An 18,451-nucleotide genomic window follows, 5' to 3' on the forward strand; every position below is an offset into this window, starting at 1 on the left:
AAAGTCTAAATTTGGGGGAAGAGGGAAGAAGGTTGCGCACCAGCCAATGGTTGACTAAAAAATCTATTTCAGGAAGTGGGTTAGATCATTCAAGGTCAAATTTTTTGATAGTGGAGGGCAATATCTTTCAAATTTTCAAGGACGGATTCCCAGGCAGGGCATTCAATGACTTATTTTGGTTACTTTATAATAAAATGTAAATAACGCTGTAAATCAGGATTTAAATAACGCTGAAAATCAGGGTTGTGAGTCCAAGCCCTTTGGGGGGGGGGGGGGGGGCGGAAGGGGGGTAAAAAAAATCAAATGCAAAACAGATACAAAAAATCAAAATGAACAAAATACAGCCACAAAAACACAAAACAAACCAACAAACAAAAGCAAAAAAAAAAAAAAAAACAAATAGAAACCTTGTCGGGGGTGGAGTTACTCCTTAAACTCTAGGCGATTTCCTTCACATGCATTTCCTAAAAATTTTCAAGGGATCCGTGTTACCTTGGACATGTTGGATGGTGCTATTTCATATACTATAGATTTTAAACTCTGAAAATCCCAAAGGGGAAGTCTCCCCTCTCCCGACGCTGGATCCTACACTAAACAAAATAAGTTAGTGTCACTGAGTTGGTCGTTTAACTGTTTGGTGAACATAGGCAGTGAAAGTCCTAGAAAGATCACAACTGTTACAAAAATCCCGATTTTTGAGATGGATATACTGTAGTTACTGACATTGCACATGACTGAGTATGCATGAAAATGCATCACCTCAAACTTCCAACATTTCCAAAATACTGAAATTTTTGGAAATATTTTTTTTTAAACTAGGGTGCGATTATCCTATAGCAAATCAAAAAAAAAAAACGCATTTCTACACTAAATAGTATATTGTGTTACCATGTTTACTAATATTCTAAATTAAGACATATTTCTTTTATATAAATATTAGAATACACAAAACATTGCGATTATGCGCGAAACATTCACTACAATTAATTAAAGAAGAAGGTACGGTTTTAGCTTTATTGTGCCCTAAATATTTTATGTTTTCAAAAAGTTTTGAAACTGGCTTAAATAATAGTTGAGCATGTGATAAGTCAAGAAAACATATGGCATGAAGGAATACCATTCTGGAAATATGACGTCATTAATTTGATGTATTTCTATATTTTAAATAGAAAAAGCCTCAAAATGACCCATTTCAAGGGTTATTTTCCTTAAGGAAATAGTGTCCACAGCCGTCGCCCACTTTAATCTTCGGATACATTGTGTAAAATTCTGTGAAAAATCACATATCTCAAAATCTTTGTGGGCGATGCTTGTGGATATTATCTGAAAGAAAGTTCCATTGAAAATTGGTGTCTTCTGCAACTTTCTAAGAAAATATGGGAAAATGCACAAGTTTTTGACATCACAATTAGCATTTAGAAGGTCATGTGAGAAAAATGATTTGAATGATCTTCCTGCATGGAATTTCAATGATTCAGAAAGCATGAGTTTTAATTTTTTACATAACTTTCATTTTTATGAAAAACAAGGGGCAAAATTTGTATTGAAACCGTACCTTGTTCTTACTTGAATATTTTAAGGGCTCTTCGGAAAGTTCTAGACCTTCAATTTTAAAGAGTTTCATGTTTGAAATTCAAGATATTAGGTTGCACTACAGTATTTAATTTTGCTATACATTCTCACCAAAAATGCACAACTTTAAAAAGGCGGTTTTAATATAACACAAACTTTTGAAAGGTTACTTTTTTTTTTAGATCTTTAAAACAATTCTTTGTAAACATTTCAGTACCAAAAACACTAGCCACCCCGCAAGGCATGTAAGTTTGCATGTCGATGTTATGTCGAAGTTGAGCAGGTGCTTGAAAATCAAGTAAAGGACTTAATCACTTCCCTCTCAAATTAATACAGTATATATAAAAAAAATCAACACACCCTAAATTTTAATGACTCTGGTAAATACAGGAAGTTTACATATATTTTTTCCATCTCATAAAAAAAAAATCAGCTCCAGTCTCGTGCGAAAATGCTCAATCGGGAGCGGATATTCAGGAATCATTTTTGCGTCAGCAATGTTTTGACCTGAATCTCAACAGAAAAATTCTCTATCCAGAGTTGTCTATGAGGCGCCGTTTTGGTATTTACTGTCATGAAGTGATATCACCTATTTGAATAGGTGATATCACCTATTAAATAAGTGATATCACCTACGTTTCGAATAGGTGATATCACCTATTCAGCTTTTGATTTGGTGATGTCACTTATTCGAATAAGTGATATCACCTATTGGAATAGGTGATATCACCAATTCAAAGGAATAGGTGATATCACTCATTCGAATAGGTGATATCACCTATTCAAATAGGTGATATCACTCATTCGAATAGGTGATATCACATATTCGAACAAGTCATATCACCTATTTGAATGAGTTATATCTCCGATTCATTTTGAATTGGTGATATCACCTATTTGAATAGGTGTTATCATCTATTCGAATAGGTGAAATCACTTATCCGAATAGGTGATATCACCATTTCAAGTTGAATAGGTGATATCACCTATCCGAATGAGTGATATCACCTATTCGAATAGGTGATATCACTTTATTGCAGTTAATACCAAAACGGCGCCTCATCTGCCGCTACGTTTGTGGGAGCGTAGCGGGAACGACAACTCTGGATAGAGAATGTTATGACACCTGCAACATGTTAATTTAAAAAATAACAAGTCGTGTTTGTGAAACACTGATGCCCCCGCATGGCAGCTTATGGCGAAGGTTAAATTTTCTCAAATGCAAGTCAAACTCTAAGGTCAAGGTCAAAATATCAAAAATGTTGGTACCCAAAGAAAGGACTTGTGTCAGTGGATATACCTGCTAAATATGAAAACCCAAGCACCAACCATTCAAAAGTTATGGTCAAGGTTAATGATTTTTAAAAGTGGGTCAAACTCCAAGGTCAAAGTCAAAGGGTCAAAATTAATGGTTTACATGGAAAGACCTTGTCATAAGAAATACACATGCAAAATATAAAAGCCCCAGCTCCAACGCTCAGAAGTTACGGCAAAGGTTAAAGTTTTTCAAAAGAAGGTCAAACTCGAAAGTCAAGGTCAAAAGTGTTGGTATCCAAAGGAAGGCCTTGTCACAAGGAATATACCTGTGAAATGTGAAAGCCCTAATGCTAAATGTTCAAAAGTTGTGGCTAATGTTAAAGTTTTTTTTAAAGTTGGTCAATCTCTAAGGTCAAGGTCAAAAGGCCAAAAATATTTACAACCATGTAAAGGTCTGTCACGATGAATAAACATGTGAAATATGAAAGCCCTAGCACCAACTGTTCAAAAGTTATGGCCGAGGTTAAAGTTGGTTACATCTTTTGCAAAAGTGGGTCAAACCCCAAGGTCAAGAGGTTTAATATGCTGGTACCCAAAGGAAGGTCTTGTCACAAGGAATACACATGTAAAATGTGAAAACCATAGCTCCAACCAATCTAAAAATTATGGGCAAAGTTAAAGTTTTTGCAGACAAACAGACAGACAGACGGACAGGGCATAAACTATATGACCCGAATTTTCGATTACGGGGCATAAAAATGAATTAAATGTAAATTTTTAATTTAATAAATCATTGTTATGAATAACAATTCATTTATGCTTTATGTTTTTGAATTTACAACCGGTTTCGGGATCAAAATTCCATGACGCTGCTCAATTTTCAACAGACTAGGTTCTAAATTCAACACCTTTGGTCTTAATATTGAACATTGAAAAATGACTCCAGGTCAATTTTCAACTCGGTTCAAAATTCTACGGTACACCAGCTCTACAAAACTTGTTAGTCTTCACAGTCTCTCTCAGAGAGACTGGTTGGGAATCTTTAAAAGGTCAGTAACATAAAAGTGAAATTAAACTGTTTCACAAAATGGTCTGTGGTTAAACTGCTCAAAAACACCACAAAATCAAGATATATACAAAATCATTCCATCAGAAAAAAATAAGCGTAACATAAAGTAAATTAAATGTAGAACAAGTCCTTCATCACATCAACTATCAAACTTTGGAACGAAATACCGTGTAGCTGGTTTCTTTAGCGGTGTAAAATTTGGCGTTTGGAATGCCAGTAATTTTGACGGAACTTTTTTTTGGCATACAAGAGTACCATAACGTTGAAAAAGATATAAAATTCATCTTCTAGAAGTATTTTCAGTACATTAAATGTACGTTTGAATACAGATTTAGGCAAGACATTGAGTAAAAACCAATACAGCTAAAAGGTAAATTGTCTAACATCAGCCTGATCAGTTATCTTTCTTCTCTCCAGTACTTATACGCAAGGGTGCAAATTTAGCGATTAAGATTTAAGCGGCGTTATTCAAAACCGCTAAAATAAGTCAAAGTTAGCACCCCGCTATACGGTACCTGATGCTATCAACAACAAAAAAATGCATCGTTATCAAATCTAAAACGCAATTTAAAACTGCTAATCGTAAATCCCCACAAGATTCTTATCCCGGTTAATGTAAGGAATAAATATTACACTCAAGACTACGACTCGACTGTAGCAGCATTCTTTTATTTTCTGTTGGAATTGCCATGGGTACAATTAAGCCCCCTTATTAGCAGACCTATTTTTGTATTCATATGAAGCAGAATTTATTTAAAAACTTCTACATGAGAAGAAGAAAACCCTTCCTGTGGCCTTCAGCTCGACATTTAGATACATGATCAATTAACAATAGTTACTTCCATTCATATGTCGACTCGATATATCCCAGTGAGCTTGAAATAAAAGATACCACAGAATCTGACACATCTGTTTCATATATGAATATTTTACTAGGAAAAGACTTTAATGGTAACCTAGTAACAAAATGTCACCGGGTTCACAGGTGTGTGAAAACCAGTCAATACATCGGGTCTCAAAAGCTCAGTGGTTAGAGCGGAGGCACGGTACAAGTCCCGGTTGAGACTTGATTTTTCAATACCTTTGACAAAAGCTTTATAATATACGTGATGACTTCAATTTTTCAATCATCAGCTCCCCTTACTTATGTAGCAATATACCTTTATCACCTGCATATGGGGGTTTTGTCTTCCAGCTGATTCGATACGCAAGAGTATGCTCTACGTACGAACAATTTCTAAAACGAGGCAAGCTATTGACAAACAAGTTCATGAAACAAGGACATCAACAGTCTCGTTCGAAGTCATCATTTTGCAAGTTTTATGGTCATTACAATGACCTTGTCAGCAAATACAACCTACCATTAAGTCAAATGGTGAATGACGTTTTTATACTAATTGTTAGGCCATTATTTACAAACAGAATTGTATACGGATTTTTTTTCGTTTTTCCCGATCATGACAATTAGCACACAGTGTGAACGGATAACAGGGGATGCTTACTCCTCGATGGTATCTGATTCATCCTCTGATGGCATCTCCATATGAGTGAAAAATTCTCAAGAGGGACGTTAAACAATAAACAAACAAAAAAAAAACATCCTCTGATGTTTATAGAGGTTCGTGTTTGCTCTGCTCCCTAAATGTATTGTTTCAATGGACTTTGAGCTTGAATACTGTTCGTTATCTCCATATTTCTTTTCACGAAATATTGTGAATAGCCCCAACTGTAATTGTGGCGAGATAGAAACCTCTAAACATATCCTTTTGCAATGTCCTTACGTTGAAAATCTCAGAGATAGATTTATTTACACTCTTCCACACTACATCAACACCAATATATTGTTAGGTGACCAAAATCGTCCAAACCAGCAGAAAATATTGCGATCTTTAAATATTGTAGCTACCAATAATTAACCTGATTTCAAGGTGGAGGATATTACATGAAACAGGTCTCGTATTAGGTCTTGTATTTTTTTATCACAAATTTAAGAATACTTAATAATGTTATTTTAAAATGAATATACTTAATACATGTATTTCATAAAGATCAGAAATACTTTAAAATAATATTGTTAAATCACAACTCGAAATATACGTGTCATTTTACACAAAAAGTACTCGTATGTGATTAATACAACCCTTAAAGGTTTTCCATGTCCTCCTTATCACTACTTAAGTCACTTGATATATAGACCTATACATAAAAGCAGGAATTTTTTCGCGGAAAAGCTGTGTCGAATCTCGAAAAAGTGATTAGTATTAATGGCTAATGTTTTGTAGTTGGATATAGAATTTATTTCATGAGTGGGACAGGATTTTTTTAAAAAATATTTTCACGTTTTCAAAGCACACATATCCCTTAACCTGGTTCAATAAATTCCTTATTTTCCTTCCTCTGTCAGTGTGTGTGTGGGGGAGGGGGTAAAGGGGGGATGCTTCGCAGTAGTGAAAAAATAAAGAAAAATTATCCATCCCAAATGCAAAAAAGTGCACAAAAGTAACAAATTATTTCATAGATTCGGAATTGGTCCAGTGGTTAAGCAGGTGGACTGTACGAGTTCTATTTTTACCGATAATGGGGTTTGAATCCAGCGTACTACAACTTGATAAATGTAAGAGAGATAACCCTTCTTGCTACACGTTCCACCATTCAAGAACATAATGAATTTGTTTACCTTACAGACTAATATTTTTAAGCATTTTAGATTGCTTATTTCTTCATTGAGAAACAAAAAACTAGATTTTTTTTTTTTAAATCACTTCTAGATTAAGAAAAAGAGGAACTGTCATCATGGCCATAGAAAAAATGGTAAAAGAACCATAGTGTTGAAAATTAAAATAAGCGCGTTTGGCAAAAATGAGGAAGAAAATTCCCTTGAATCAAAATCTCGTCTCATGCATATGCAAATCCATATGTTATGACTGACGTTTTTCTTCCATTCACAAGACACCCCCTATGACTTTTTTTTTTTTTTTTTTTTGGTTAATATTCATTAATTGTTAAAAACACCACCATTCTGTGCACTGTGAATTCAGATATTTAAAAATATGATTTTGAACAAGAAAAATACACTTGTGTTTTCCTTAATCCTGTATATGCAAGAAAATGACATTGAGCAACTCTGAATCACTGCAGGAACATTCTTACGCGTTTCTCTCTATCAATAAAAAATCTGCATTATGTCAACAATCAAGTAGTATATTACGTAATACCGATTATTGATCAATATATCACGCGACAAGTCCTCATGCACGCTTCCTTGTCTGTGCACTACATGTTGTACTGATGAAGCAACACAGGGATGGATCAAGAAAAAAGGGTCAGTTCAAAAGGGTCAAGTAGGCGCCTCCTTCAAGCTGCATGATTCATGGTTCATTTCTGTGGGAAGAAGGGGGTACGTCTCTTGGAACCTTATGCATCCTCCTTTTTATTTGTTTCTGTCTCATTATATAATAGATGGTTTGCTTTTAATGGAAATGGGGGGGGGGGCAAAGTCTCCGAAAGGTTTTTTTGTTTTTAAGGCTTACTTTCAATGTGAAGAAAATTGTCAAAGTTAGCTTATGGAATTTCTGGGGACTTCGAATCTTCGCTATCTCACTATGTTCATCGTCGGAAACCCACGGTCGGTCTCGGGTCTCTTACCTCGGTAAGAGAAGCGAGACTGACCGTGGGTTTCCGACGATGACTATGTTAGAAGGTAAAGTGAAAACTTCAGGGACCATATTGCATATTTTCTGAGAACAGATACACACTGTACACTTTTCAACCTATCCTTTTTTTTAACTATCACGAGTATGGGTCCATTTTTTGTCCTTGAGAGAGGATTGCATAATCTAGTTTTTAAAAAGCGTCTTGGTTTTTCTAATGTCACGAAGGAGGGGAGGGTTCGTGTCCAACCCTCTAAATTTAAATGTACATGACACTTTTCCAAACATATTAGAAAGTCGAAAAGGGGGTGTCTCTGTTCGAAGGGTGTTAATTTATACTTAAGATAAGTGCAAGTTTTAATCCAAATTTTGAACATTCAAGTTGAGAACCAATTGTTTGTATTCTAGTTGTGTTCTACTGTATTATTATACTTATTAATGTGTTCTGTATGGGCCTTTACCAATTACTGTAATTGTGTTTGTGCCAATAAAATATTTGTATTTATTAAAGGATTATGTACGTGAAATATCAGTTCTGAATTGAAAGAGATGTTTCTAGCATCGTCTGTTTTGTAGCATAATAATCTTTTAAAAGTATATTTTTTGTCAGAAAATATGTATTCTTGAAAAAAAAAATCACTTTGATTGACGGGATATGAGCAAGTTAAGTTAAAGTTTAAATACTAAATGCTTAGTACACAAAAGTAAATGATTTCTCAAATCGCACCAATAATTTTTAATAATAATGAGTAACTTGCATCGTGGCTAGCTGGGAGGCTATTTTGAACATAAAGTGTATGTGCGTGCAAATTTGTGTATTACTTTAAGGAAACATCAGCATTTCGATCTTTATTTCACAATTTTATTTACAAATTCCGTAATTTGCATGAACGAACTTGACCTAATTCGAGAAGATTCTTCAGAAGGTGCATTGTCGTTCAGAAAGGTACAATGTCATTTGATGAATTTTGCAATTTTTCTGGATTTTCCTAATTTTAAGTGTTACCATGTGACTTAAACATGTGTAGGTGGATTACAATTAAGTACCGGAAGTTTCAAGTAATTTAGATACAGATACCGAACTAGGATAAACGTCCATGTATATAGTTCATTCTTACCTAGGCTACATGATAAAACAATCTGTCGCAGTGATAAAGAATGTCAGTGTTAATGAAGTTTTTGTTTTTGTTTGTTTTATTCAAGATTAATATTAAGGAAACGTACAATAAATAATTAATTGCACTACTGTTGCAGACAATAAAATGAAAACTGAATTATTTAATTAGAGTTGTCTTTCTTTGAACATTCTTAGCACTAGCGCAAAATACAAAATCGTACCTTTTCAAGGAGAAAAAAAAATATGTTATTCACAAAGCCACATGTATCACAGATAGATTTTTGGGGCGTGGAGGTGGTTAATCAACTAAGGCCATCTCAATGGATAATTCAGTGAAAATATATAATAAGCATTACAAATACTTGATCTCCGTGATATCTTGTTGTATGTCAATAAAAATAATAGCAGCAGATAAAAGTTCATAGATTTTATAGAGAGTATTTGTGGTAAAAGAAAAGAGGGACAGGCAAGCGCAATATATAATTATAAGATGCAAACAGGGTTTTCGGGAATAATATGGAGAGAGAGAGATTTCCCAATTTCTCTTCTCAAAATCCAAATGTGCAGATTAATTTTTATTTATCTCGTGGTTTGAAGTATTGTTTATTAAAAAAAAAAAAGTATGCAAATTTGTACAATCTGCACAATTCACTTTATGTTTTTATCAATACATCAATTTGTGGGGGAAAAAATATCTAAAGAAAAATAAAATATGTCATTTTATCCAAAGTAAAGATGTTTTTTTTTTTTTTTTTTTTTTTTTTTTTTTTTTTTTTTTTTTTGCTTTGTTTTGTCATTTTATGAAATTGAGAAAGTTAAGATGGTGCGTTTAGAATTATTAAATTATAAATCAGTCAGATCTGTATATTTTAAAATTGTGGAGAAAAATATAATTTATACATTTTTAAAGTTCATTTTCTTTAGTGTCTCGTGTGTCTTTGAGGAAGGTGTCAATACTTTACAAGCAGTTGTAAGTGTGTTGTTTTATTTGTAATATTTGTCACGTGACGCTTAAATAAACAATTACTTACTAACTGTATAGGTATGGTCACGTTCTTTCTGGAGTTTTTCTTCTCTTTTCTTCTAATTGTTCATTTAAATCCAACAACAGAAATCAGAGTGATTTCAAAATGCACGTATTTTTATTGCTTAAGTCTCTACTCGCGTCCAATCATGTTAGCGGGCGGAAATATAAAAACACAACAGCATGGAATCTGTGTAGTATTAGAGTAAAGGGAACCGGTGAATGCACGTGAATAGAGTCTGTTAACAGTAACGCTACTAAGCTTAAATTATGGGGGACTTATTCAGATGTTGTTCTGTTGGTGTGACCCTTTTTGTGTTAATTATAGCAGTTTCAGCAACCGTCACGCAGAAAATTCTTAATGTGCCTCTGTACGAGACGAGCCGGTTGTGGATGTCCAAATGGAAATTCCCTCAAATTCAGTTTGGGACAGACTACATGTCAATAATTTCCTATATATTTTTAGCAGTGTTGTCTTATCCACTTTACAAATTATACGGTATTTTATTTCTTCCTATGAATCGGGTGAAGAATTTAGGTGATGTTGGATATATTCCGGAGGGGCACCTGTCTATGAAGGACATGGTGAATAGGGTGAGGAAACAGAGAGCAGTGGGAGATATACCTCCCGTGTACCCTAACGGCTGGTTTGGACTGATAGAAGGATTCAAAATCAAACCCGGGGAAGTGCAAAATATTTCTGTTCTAGGTATGTTTATTTTCAAAATACATATTGTAGTGCTTCATTAATTAATGATAAATTTAATTTTCAAGGAAATTTTCATTTCCTAAGCCATATATTATAATGATAGTTATAAATGTAAGATAATAAATGATATTATATTACTGTATCATAAAACATACATACACTGATTATTGATATATTTTAAATTAAACAGGCACATATAATCGTTTAAGAGCAAAGGGGGGAGGGTGCTGAAGAAAAAAATAATTGACCACTCATAAGCCAAAGAACAAAAACAAGACAAAACGAAAAGTTGCCCAAACTCGAAAAACCGGGGGGGGGGGGGTTCCTCCTTTCCTTTGCAAAAAATGTAGAGTATTACATTCTTGTTGGAAGATTTGACCATAATTGATTGAATATTCTTGAATAAGCAAAATTGTCATTTTATAAAATTACTTATATTAAACAAATACCCGAAATAGTGAAATGGAGTAATTATATAATTTCTAAGTTCCGGAGTGTAAACATAACCTCCCTTACACATGTATTGGCTTTTGGATCAATCTGATTTAAATGCCCCATGAATGGAAACAGAATTGAAATAGAAAACGAGTAAACGATAAAATTCAGTCGTGCGTTGTCTAAATGCATATCCGTAATTTAATTTCCTATTTTCTCACCTCATTCATGTTTTCTTTTGAAGTTTGCCGAGGGCATGTCATGCATTGTTACCTGTAAAAGCGACTATTGACATGTTTTCTTGTTTGGTTTTATCTTTTATATATGCTACTCAGGGTTCTCGTCGTGGTCAATCAACAAAATAACAGAATCTACAATATCAATTAATTAGTCGCCTTTGTGGTCAGTTTGACAATTAACATGAACCATTACACCTGTCCAAGCATGTTGGTAACTATCTAAATATCAAACATAGATACGCAGTTCATATTATATCAAGATCTGTTAAAACGTGAAATATATGATATTAAGAGATTTTTTTCGTAATCCTTATGTTATATAACTGGCAAATAATAGTAGAATAAAACTTATTTTTTATTCCATTATTTTCGAGAAAAAAATGTTAATTGATATAACCTTAAAGTTTCTATTCTTGTCTTGATTTTTCACCTGCAAAAGTGTAACGCTACGATGCAAAAAAAAAATGTACTAAATGAACCCTAAGAACCCATAATATACAGAAACGAAAATTTAACAAAGCTTGTTAAAAAAGTTCTACCCTTATTATCTTGAAGTAATGTTTTTGTTCCCTTTTATTTTCTTTAAATGTTTCCCCCCTAAATTATTTCAATATGACGTCCCTTAATATTTTGAGTGGCAATAACTGAGATATATTATCTATCTAAATGCCATTTGAAAGATCAAATTATTCACATTTCATTACAGGCTTAAATTTAGCAGTTTTTCGTGGAGAAGATGGGACTGCTCACGTGACCGATGCCTATTGCCCACATATGGGTGCCAATCTTTCTGTGGGTGGGCGAGTTGTGGGCGACTGTCTAGAATGTCCATTTCATGGTTGGCAATTCAGAGGCAATGACGGACAATGTACAAAAATTCCTTATTCTGACAAAGGTAGGAATCCTCAACAAAGTTTAATCAGAAGAAAGTCAAACACTGTAAAGTTAAATTTGGAAAATAAGGGGTTTTTTTTTCTTTAGAAATTGGAACAATTAAAAAACGACACATTAACCGGGTAAATTTGGGATAGGCATTAACTGCATATTATTAAGTACTATTGCATGTACTTGTTAAATTTATTCTGATACTATACTGTAAAAGTTCGATTAATCAGTAAGTGTGACTAATTAACTAAATACATGTAACTATAATTAACTAATAATAACTTTATGTTTTACTCTTACTATGAGACTGACTTTTCTTACAGTTCCAGAGTTTGCCAAAGTGAAGAGTTATATATCAGACGAAGCGAATGGCTATATCTACTTTTGGTACCACGCTGAAGGGATAGAGCCCACGTGGACGGTACCTAGGATAGAGGAAATTCACAATGGGGATTGGATATACAGAGGGAGAACGGAGCACTACATTAGCTGTCATATAGAGGTATACACTGACTATTAGCTTCTCTTTGAATAGGCTCCGGGTCAGTAAGGATAAATAACACAAAATAAGAATTTGATGCATGGAGAGAGAGAGAGACTGATTTTGAATAGAAATGACAAAGATAATAAATCCCATAAATATAAAGAATTCATAGATTTTTTTGGTGCTGAAGTATGCGACTTGGGCCATTTTCTATGTAAATCTAAACAAAATTTTTTGCACACATTTAAAAAAAAACATTATTACAAAATCTCATAAAATTTTTACACTTACCCTAAGCTCGTCTATAGTCCTGGAGCCAGATCTATGAAGTATTGGTTGAACAATTGAAATATATTTTAGTATGAAATTTAAGTTCGGCAGACCTTTCGTATCTCATTACTGCAGGGGAAATGATTCTGGGTGGATTCAGAATTTTCAGGGGGGGGGGGGCTGAAAATAAGTTTAAAAAAATTAAATTGCCCTTTATTTTGCTCTGTACTCTACATCTGGGATAAATTTCATTCAACATGCATTATATTTTCATTTCTTATTTATAATAAAAATCACTTAAATATATACATTTAGATACCAAATATTTGGAAAGCACAAATTTTGGTGGTTAGGTGATGTCAGAAGCCCTCTTTTATTAAAAATTACGCCGACAAGCATACAACACACATTTTCACATTGGATATACATGTTTGCCATCTACTGATCTTTCCTTTGGAAATTTACGATGAAGGTATGCATGTATGTTACTTTGTAGAGGAAATTCCTTCTTGTAAAAATAGATTTTTTAACAGCAAAACAAATACGGGAGAAAATTGTTCGACAAATTGGCAGTTGTAATATATGCATATTCCATATTACAAACTCACTGGCGGATTTAGAGGGTGGCCCGGGCCCCCCTATATGTCCAAAATATACATAAAATTTAATAAATCAATTTTTTTTTGGTGTGGCTGTGAGCCCCTACCCGACCCAAACTGCTCGCCCCCCCCCCCCTTTCAAGATTCCTTTATCCGCCACTGAAACTAGTAGCCTATTTATAACACAGAGACGACTAAGAGGAAAACATTGTCCCATACCGATAAATTTTCTTCGAAGACTCAGTACATCCTCTGATACATACCTCATGTTAATTATTCGTTCTTATAATGTTTTTAAAGTAATCTCAAATCAGTGTTTCAAGAGAAACAGTTTCTGTGTATACATGTAAATTGTCTTTGCCTAGGAAATACCTGAAAATGGGGCGGATCTTCAGCACCTAGAGTGTGTTCACAGTCCTCTCATTACGTCAGGGATAGATTTACGTCACATGTGGAACGAACTTTGGTCGTTCGGTAGTCACACGTGGACAGCTCAATGGGAACCAAGTCCGCCCCCTAACGAACATATTGGCACACTCCGACTAACGCATTCCATGAACCTGTTTGGAAAGGCTCTCCGACCTATTGACATGGATGTCACTGCGAGACAGGTATTTATATTCACTCATCTTTATTTACTAATTAAGTTGATCTTACGGGAATAATTAATATTTCTGGAAAAAAAAAATACTGGTCCATCAGACACATGTATATGCAAGGGTCAAATTTCCTTAATTTATTAGCCCCGGGCAAATGGTTCACTTAATTTTTTTTTAGCCCTGAACACGTTACTAAATAGAGGGAATTTTTCCTTCAAAATGAATATAGTTAGGGGTCATCTATATTTATAATATGTGTCGTTTGAAAATTTAAAAAAGTAATTATTATTGCGTAACCGATGTAAAACATATTATTTGGAGAAAAAAATACATGAATATCATAGATTTCACACTTTAGAAAGGAACATTTAAAACTTTAACTAAGCACTTGTCCGTGTAGTGTACAAAGCACTTTTAAAAACAGCGCAAAGATCGTAATGTTGCTGAGTGCAGTATTAAAATGACGCACTCAGTGGTTGGAGTTTATTAGAAAATGATGTCTTACAGAGCATTTCTTACGCTTCGCTGCGAGAAACTCATCGACTTTCCATATTTTAATCAATAGGACGAGAAAACGAGGGTTAACGTTATTAACCAGCGGTTTTAGTGGTTATTGATAATTAAATATATTAATTGTGTTTTAACTGGTAAAATTTATGATTAATACTGAGAAAATCTACGCATATCTATTTCTTATCAACTATATTAGATTTATTTTACAGTTGTGCAATGAAATTCATAATTATAGATTCCGTGCATTTTAAACCTATATTAGAATTTTTTACAATTAACTTTGTAGCATGACAAAATTGATTGTATTTTATACGCTAAAGATGTATTTGTGTTCCACAGTCTTAAACACATGCAGGAAGTAAGCTATGTAATATAAGTTTCTTAATTCGTTCAGAAATTAGTTAAAACCATAGAAGTATCTTATTTGAAAATAACAAGCGTGAGGTACATACAGTGGAGGAAAAAAATAGCAGAATCTGGAAACAAGTTAGAAACATATATCAGTGTTTCCTTATTATTTGTTTTTGTTGTAAGTAATAGATCCTTATTTAATAGTACAGAATAGAATACAAGAAAGAGTTTAAAATTGAATGTAAATGTTAAGAAATTGAATGTAAAACAAGGCTCATAGGAAGCAATTTCAGTTGGGGGAAGTATTATAACCAAATATATTTGGGGGGGATGCCAAGCAAAAAATCAATGACAAGCAAAAGAAGTCTTCATATTGAGGGAGCACATACATAATGTAGCTTGTTTTCCGTAGTATATATTATGAATCAGAAAAATTATTGGGGGAGGGGGAGGGGGGTTGCTTCTTCCCTCGGTTCCTACGTCCATGAAAATTGAGCTCATGATTTTGAAATTTAATTTCTAATTTTCTTTTCAGATAGGACCTGGTATTGTATATCTAACATTTGATTCGCCCATAGGAAGTGGGGCATTTGTTCAACACCTTGTTCCCACAGAACCACTGCTCCAGAAGTTAGTCCATAACCTGTACTTCCAGAAGAATATGCCAGCATTTGTGGGCAAATTTTTCTTACTAGGAGAGGCCATTCAGGTACATTTTATTTAAGTGCACAAAAATGAACCTTTAGGAATAGCCAGAGGAACAACTGTAACAAGATGTCATAATTAGGCAAAATAAAACAGGCCCGTAGAAGCAATTTCACTGTGAGGGGGCACAACCATACATTTTCAGTTGAGGGGGCACTTAAACTACCAAAATTCCTTGACAAGCAAAAAAAAAAAGGTCATCAGACGTTATTATTGAGGTGGCACAAGCATATAGTAGCTATGTTTTCTGTAGTTTTCTATATATCGGCAAAATTATGGGGGGGGGCACGGCCCCCGCCCCCTCCCCCCCCCTCCGCCGGTTCCTACGGCCATGTAAAATTGGCAAGAATTCCCCTTTGACTGGAGGACACAAACAACTATTAATTAAAAGAAAATTGTCTTTCTTGTATCAGCACACCATTTTTCAAACTGCTATAGTATTCAAATATGGTGTGAAGCTTTTAATGTAATTAGCATGAAATTTTATCAATCGTTATTATATATTTTGCAGTTGGAAAGAGACATAATGATTTGGAACAACAAACGATATGAAAGGAAACCAATGTTTGTGAAATCAAAAGAGGACTCTCTCGTTGCTAAACATAGAAGATGGTATTCTCAGTTCTACTCCGAAAATAGTCCCAGATTAAAGTTCCAGAAAGAGTCATTAGACTGGTGAATGGTGATACACTGTGTTTTATTCTCTTTAGAGGACCTGGTATACAAAACTTGGGAAAACAGTGTCACTTTTTTTTTAATAAAGTTGTGAATTAGCAATCTTGACAACAATCATTTCTTCGGTCTGTCATAACTTGTTTTGGATTCAAAATGATTTTATTACACATAATTTATCAATATGCTTTTTATGCTTCAGGTTTAATGATACCTGAACGCATAAATATGCTTCCAAATGCTTTTAGTGCCAAAACAATCTGGTTTTACCGTGGCATTAATGTGATAGGGTTTGCAAAGGTAGTCAACTGCTGTACACTAAATACATTAACACCTCACACATATCGCTGATTTAATGTGCAATTCTCATACTTCAATGCAACACATACATACAAATGTATTTATATACATGTACATGTATATTTATGCTATTTTGTTTGTTCTTTGATCATGTAGTGAGTACATTTATATACAATTCTGCATCGTATTCTACCTGTAGAATCCCACAATTCATAAATGTTACATTTATACGTATACATGTTTTTTATTTGTTTTATTGACATTTATTTATGCAACACTGCGATTTAAATGTATGTTATATATACAGTAACAAACAATCCATATCTTTTCTATTATTTACTTATTTTTATAATTGCATCAAAACTGCTGCTTTATTCAATAAATAATTATTTTTATCATTATTAAAGTGTTATATTTCATTTGATGTAAAAGACCTGTACACGTCATTGGTCTGTTCCTCACTCCCACTTTTTATCGGATTGTGAAGTATATCTGCAGTGTGGATTAATGATGTCTGTTTATTAGTCCGCCCGGGTTAATAAAGGAGATGGGTGGACAAGACTCGCAGAATGTCTATAGCTTCAGATATATAAAAATCATATTCAATTTGTGAATTTAGTATTTAGAGTGAAGTTCTCATCAATGAAATTATTGAAATAATGGGGAAAAAAACTTTTCTGAGGAAAATTTTCTCAGCAAAAAATATTCTGTTATTAAAAATAATGTGGTTTTTGTGGGGTTCGAACCCTAGTAATAGAAAAACCCTGGGTAACATTTTCCGTTGAGAATTACACGCTAACCACTACGCTACACATATCTTAATGAACGGTGGCATGTAAATCATGTTTGTGATATGACCCTTGAATAAATGGACTTCTCGGAAATATGCAAATGTTGTGTCATAAAAGGGCATTTTTAGGTATAGTGGGTCTTTGCTCCATGTTTTTGTTAACCAAAAAATGTTAATTTTTACGCAAACTTTGAGGATAAACTTTCAAAAAAAAAAATGGAGCGAAGACCCACTCATATAGAAAAATTGTATCATCGTATGAGAAAATGATCCTTTTTGTCCTCTTCAGTGTGTGTATGCTATTTCATAGTCAAATAATTTCAATCTTTGTGAGATTTTTGCAAATTGTGGAGATTTAAAATGAAGTATACTTTAATTTTCGAAGAAATATCAAAGAATTTTTTTTATAATTTAGATTTATTTTTTCACCTTCTCGTTTGTTGCAATATAGGCATTTCGCTCGATTTGTTCGCCCATCTTCTTTGTTTGGATCTAATTTGTGTTAATTAAACCCTATGTTCGGATTTTACAGAAAAACCTCAAATGTCCACATGTGAATAAAATTACCACCATATTTTTTTGTCATATTTTTATTTATAGCAGTTTGTCTCTAAACTTTTACAGAAGAGTTGATAAAGTTTGTGAAACATATTAAAAAAAAAGGTTCTTATACAGACTTGAGAGTATGTTGTTTCACTTAACCCCCCCCCACCCCCCAACATGAGGTACCGGTATGTTAGTACAATGAATGCGAACAGTTAACATAAAAGGTTTACGATATAGATACCAGTGTAACATAAAACTGTCCTGACATACGACTGACTACTAGCATATCATGTGGATGTTCTCCGACTAAAAAAAAATTAAAGGAGTTTTATTTTGCCAAGAGTCCCACCCCCTGCCGTAAAAAACTCTAAACCTATTATTGGTATTCTTTCAACATCAACGTTTCAAGAACTATTTTCTACTAAAAAAATTCCTGTGCTATGCCTCACAATTTGTATGAATTGATGTTATATTATGCAGTGAGATGTATGCTTTATATAGACAATAAATTGAATTTATAGTTAATAAATTAGTTTATAATACATAAACGATTTTAGCGAAAGCGAAGGGCAACAATTGCATCGATGAAATCTAACCTAGATCGGTAACACTGTACTTCAATTGATATATTGTATCGTTTGATGTTTTTGGGCGTTAAAGGATTA

General features: G+C 33.7%; 1 protein-coding gene across 1 annotated transcript; it reads left to right on the plus strand.

Annotated features, from left to right (window-relative positions):
* The first annotated feature begins 9,924 nt into the window (after positions 1 to 9,924).
* On the plus strand, positions 9,925 to 16,629 carry LOC133174130 (cholesterol 7-desaturase nvd-like). The gene is made up of 6 exons (XM_061309180.1): positions 9,925 to 10,398; positions 11,779 to 11,967; positions 12,281 to 12,459; positions 13,676 to 13,921; positions 15,309 to 15,482; positions 15,990 to 16,629. The coding sequence occupies exons 1-6, from the start codon at positions 9,960 to 9,962 to the stop codon at positions 16,155 to 16,157; spliced, it is 1,395 nt and encodes a 464-aa protein (XP_061165164.1). The 5' UTR covers positions 9,925 to 9,959; the 3' UTR covers positions 16,158 to 16,629.
* Positions 16,630 to 18,451: the final 1,822 nt, after the last annotated feature.

Source organism: Saccostrea echinata, unplaced genomic scaffold (genome assembly GCF_033153115.1).
Source record: "Saccostrea echinata isolate AGI-Se365-2 ecotype Australia unplaced genomic scaffold, CSIRO_AGI_Sech_v1 ptg000057l, whole genome shotgun sequence".
Lineage (NCBI taxonomy): Eukaryota > Metazoa > Mollusca > Bivalvia > Ostreida > Ostreidae > Saccostrea > Saccostrea echinata.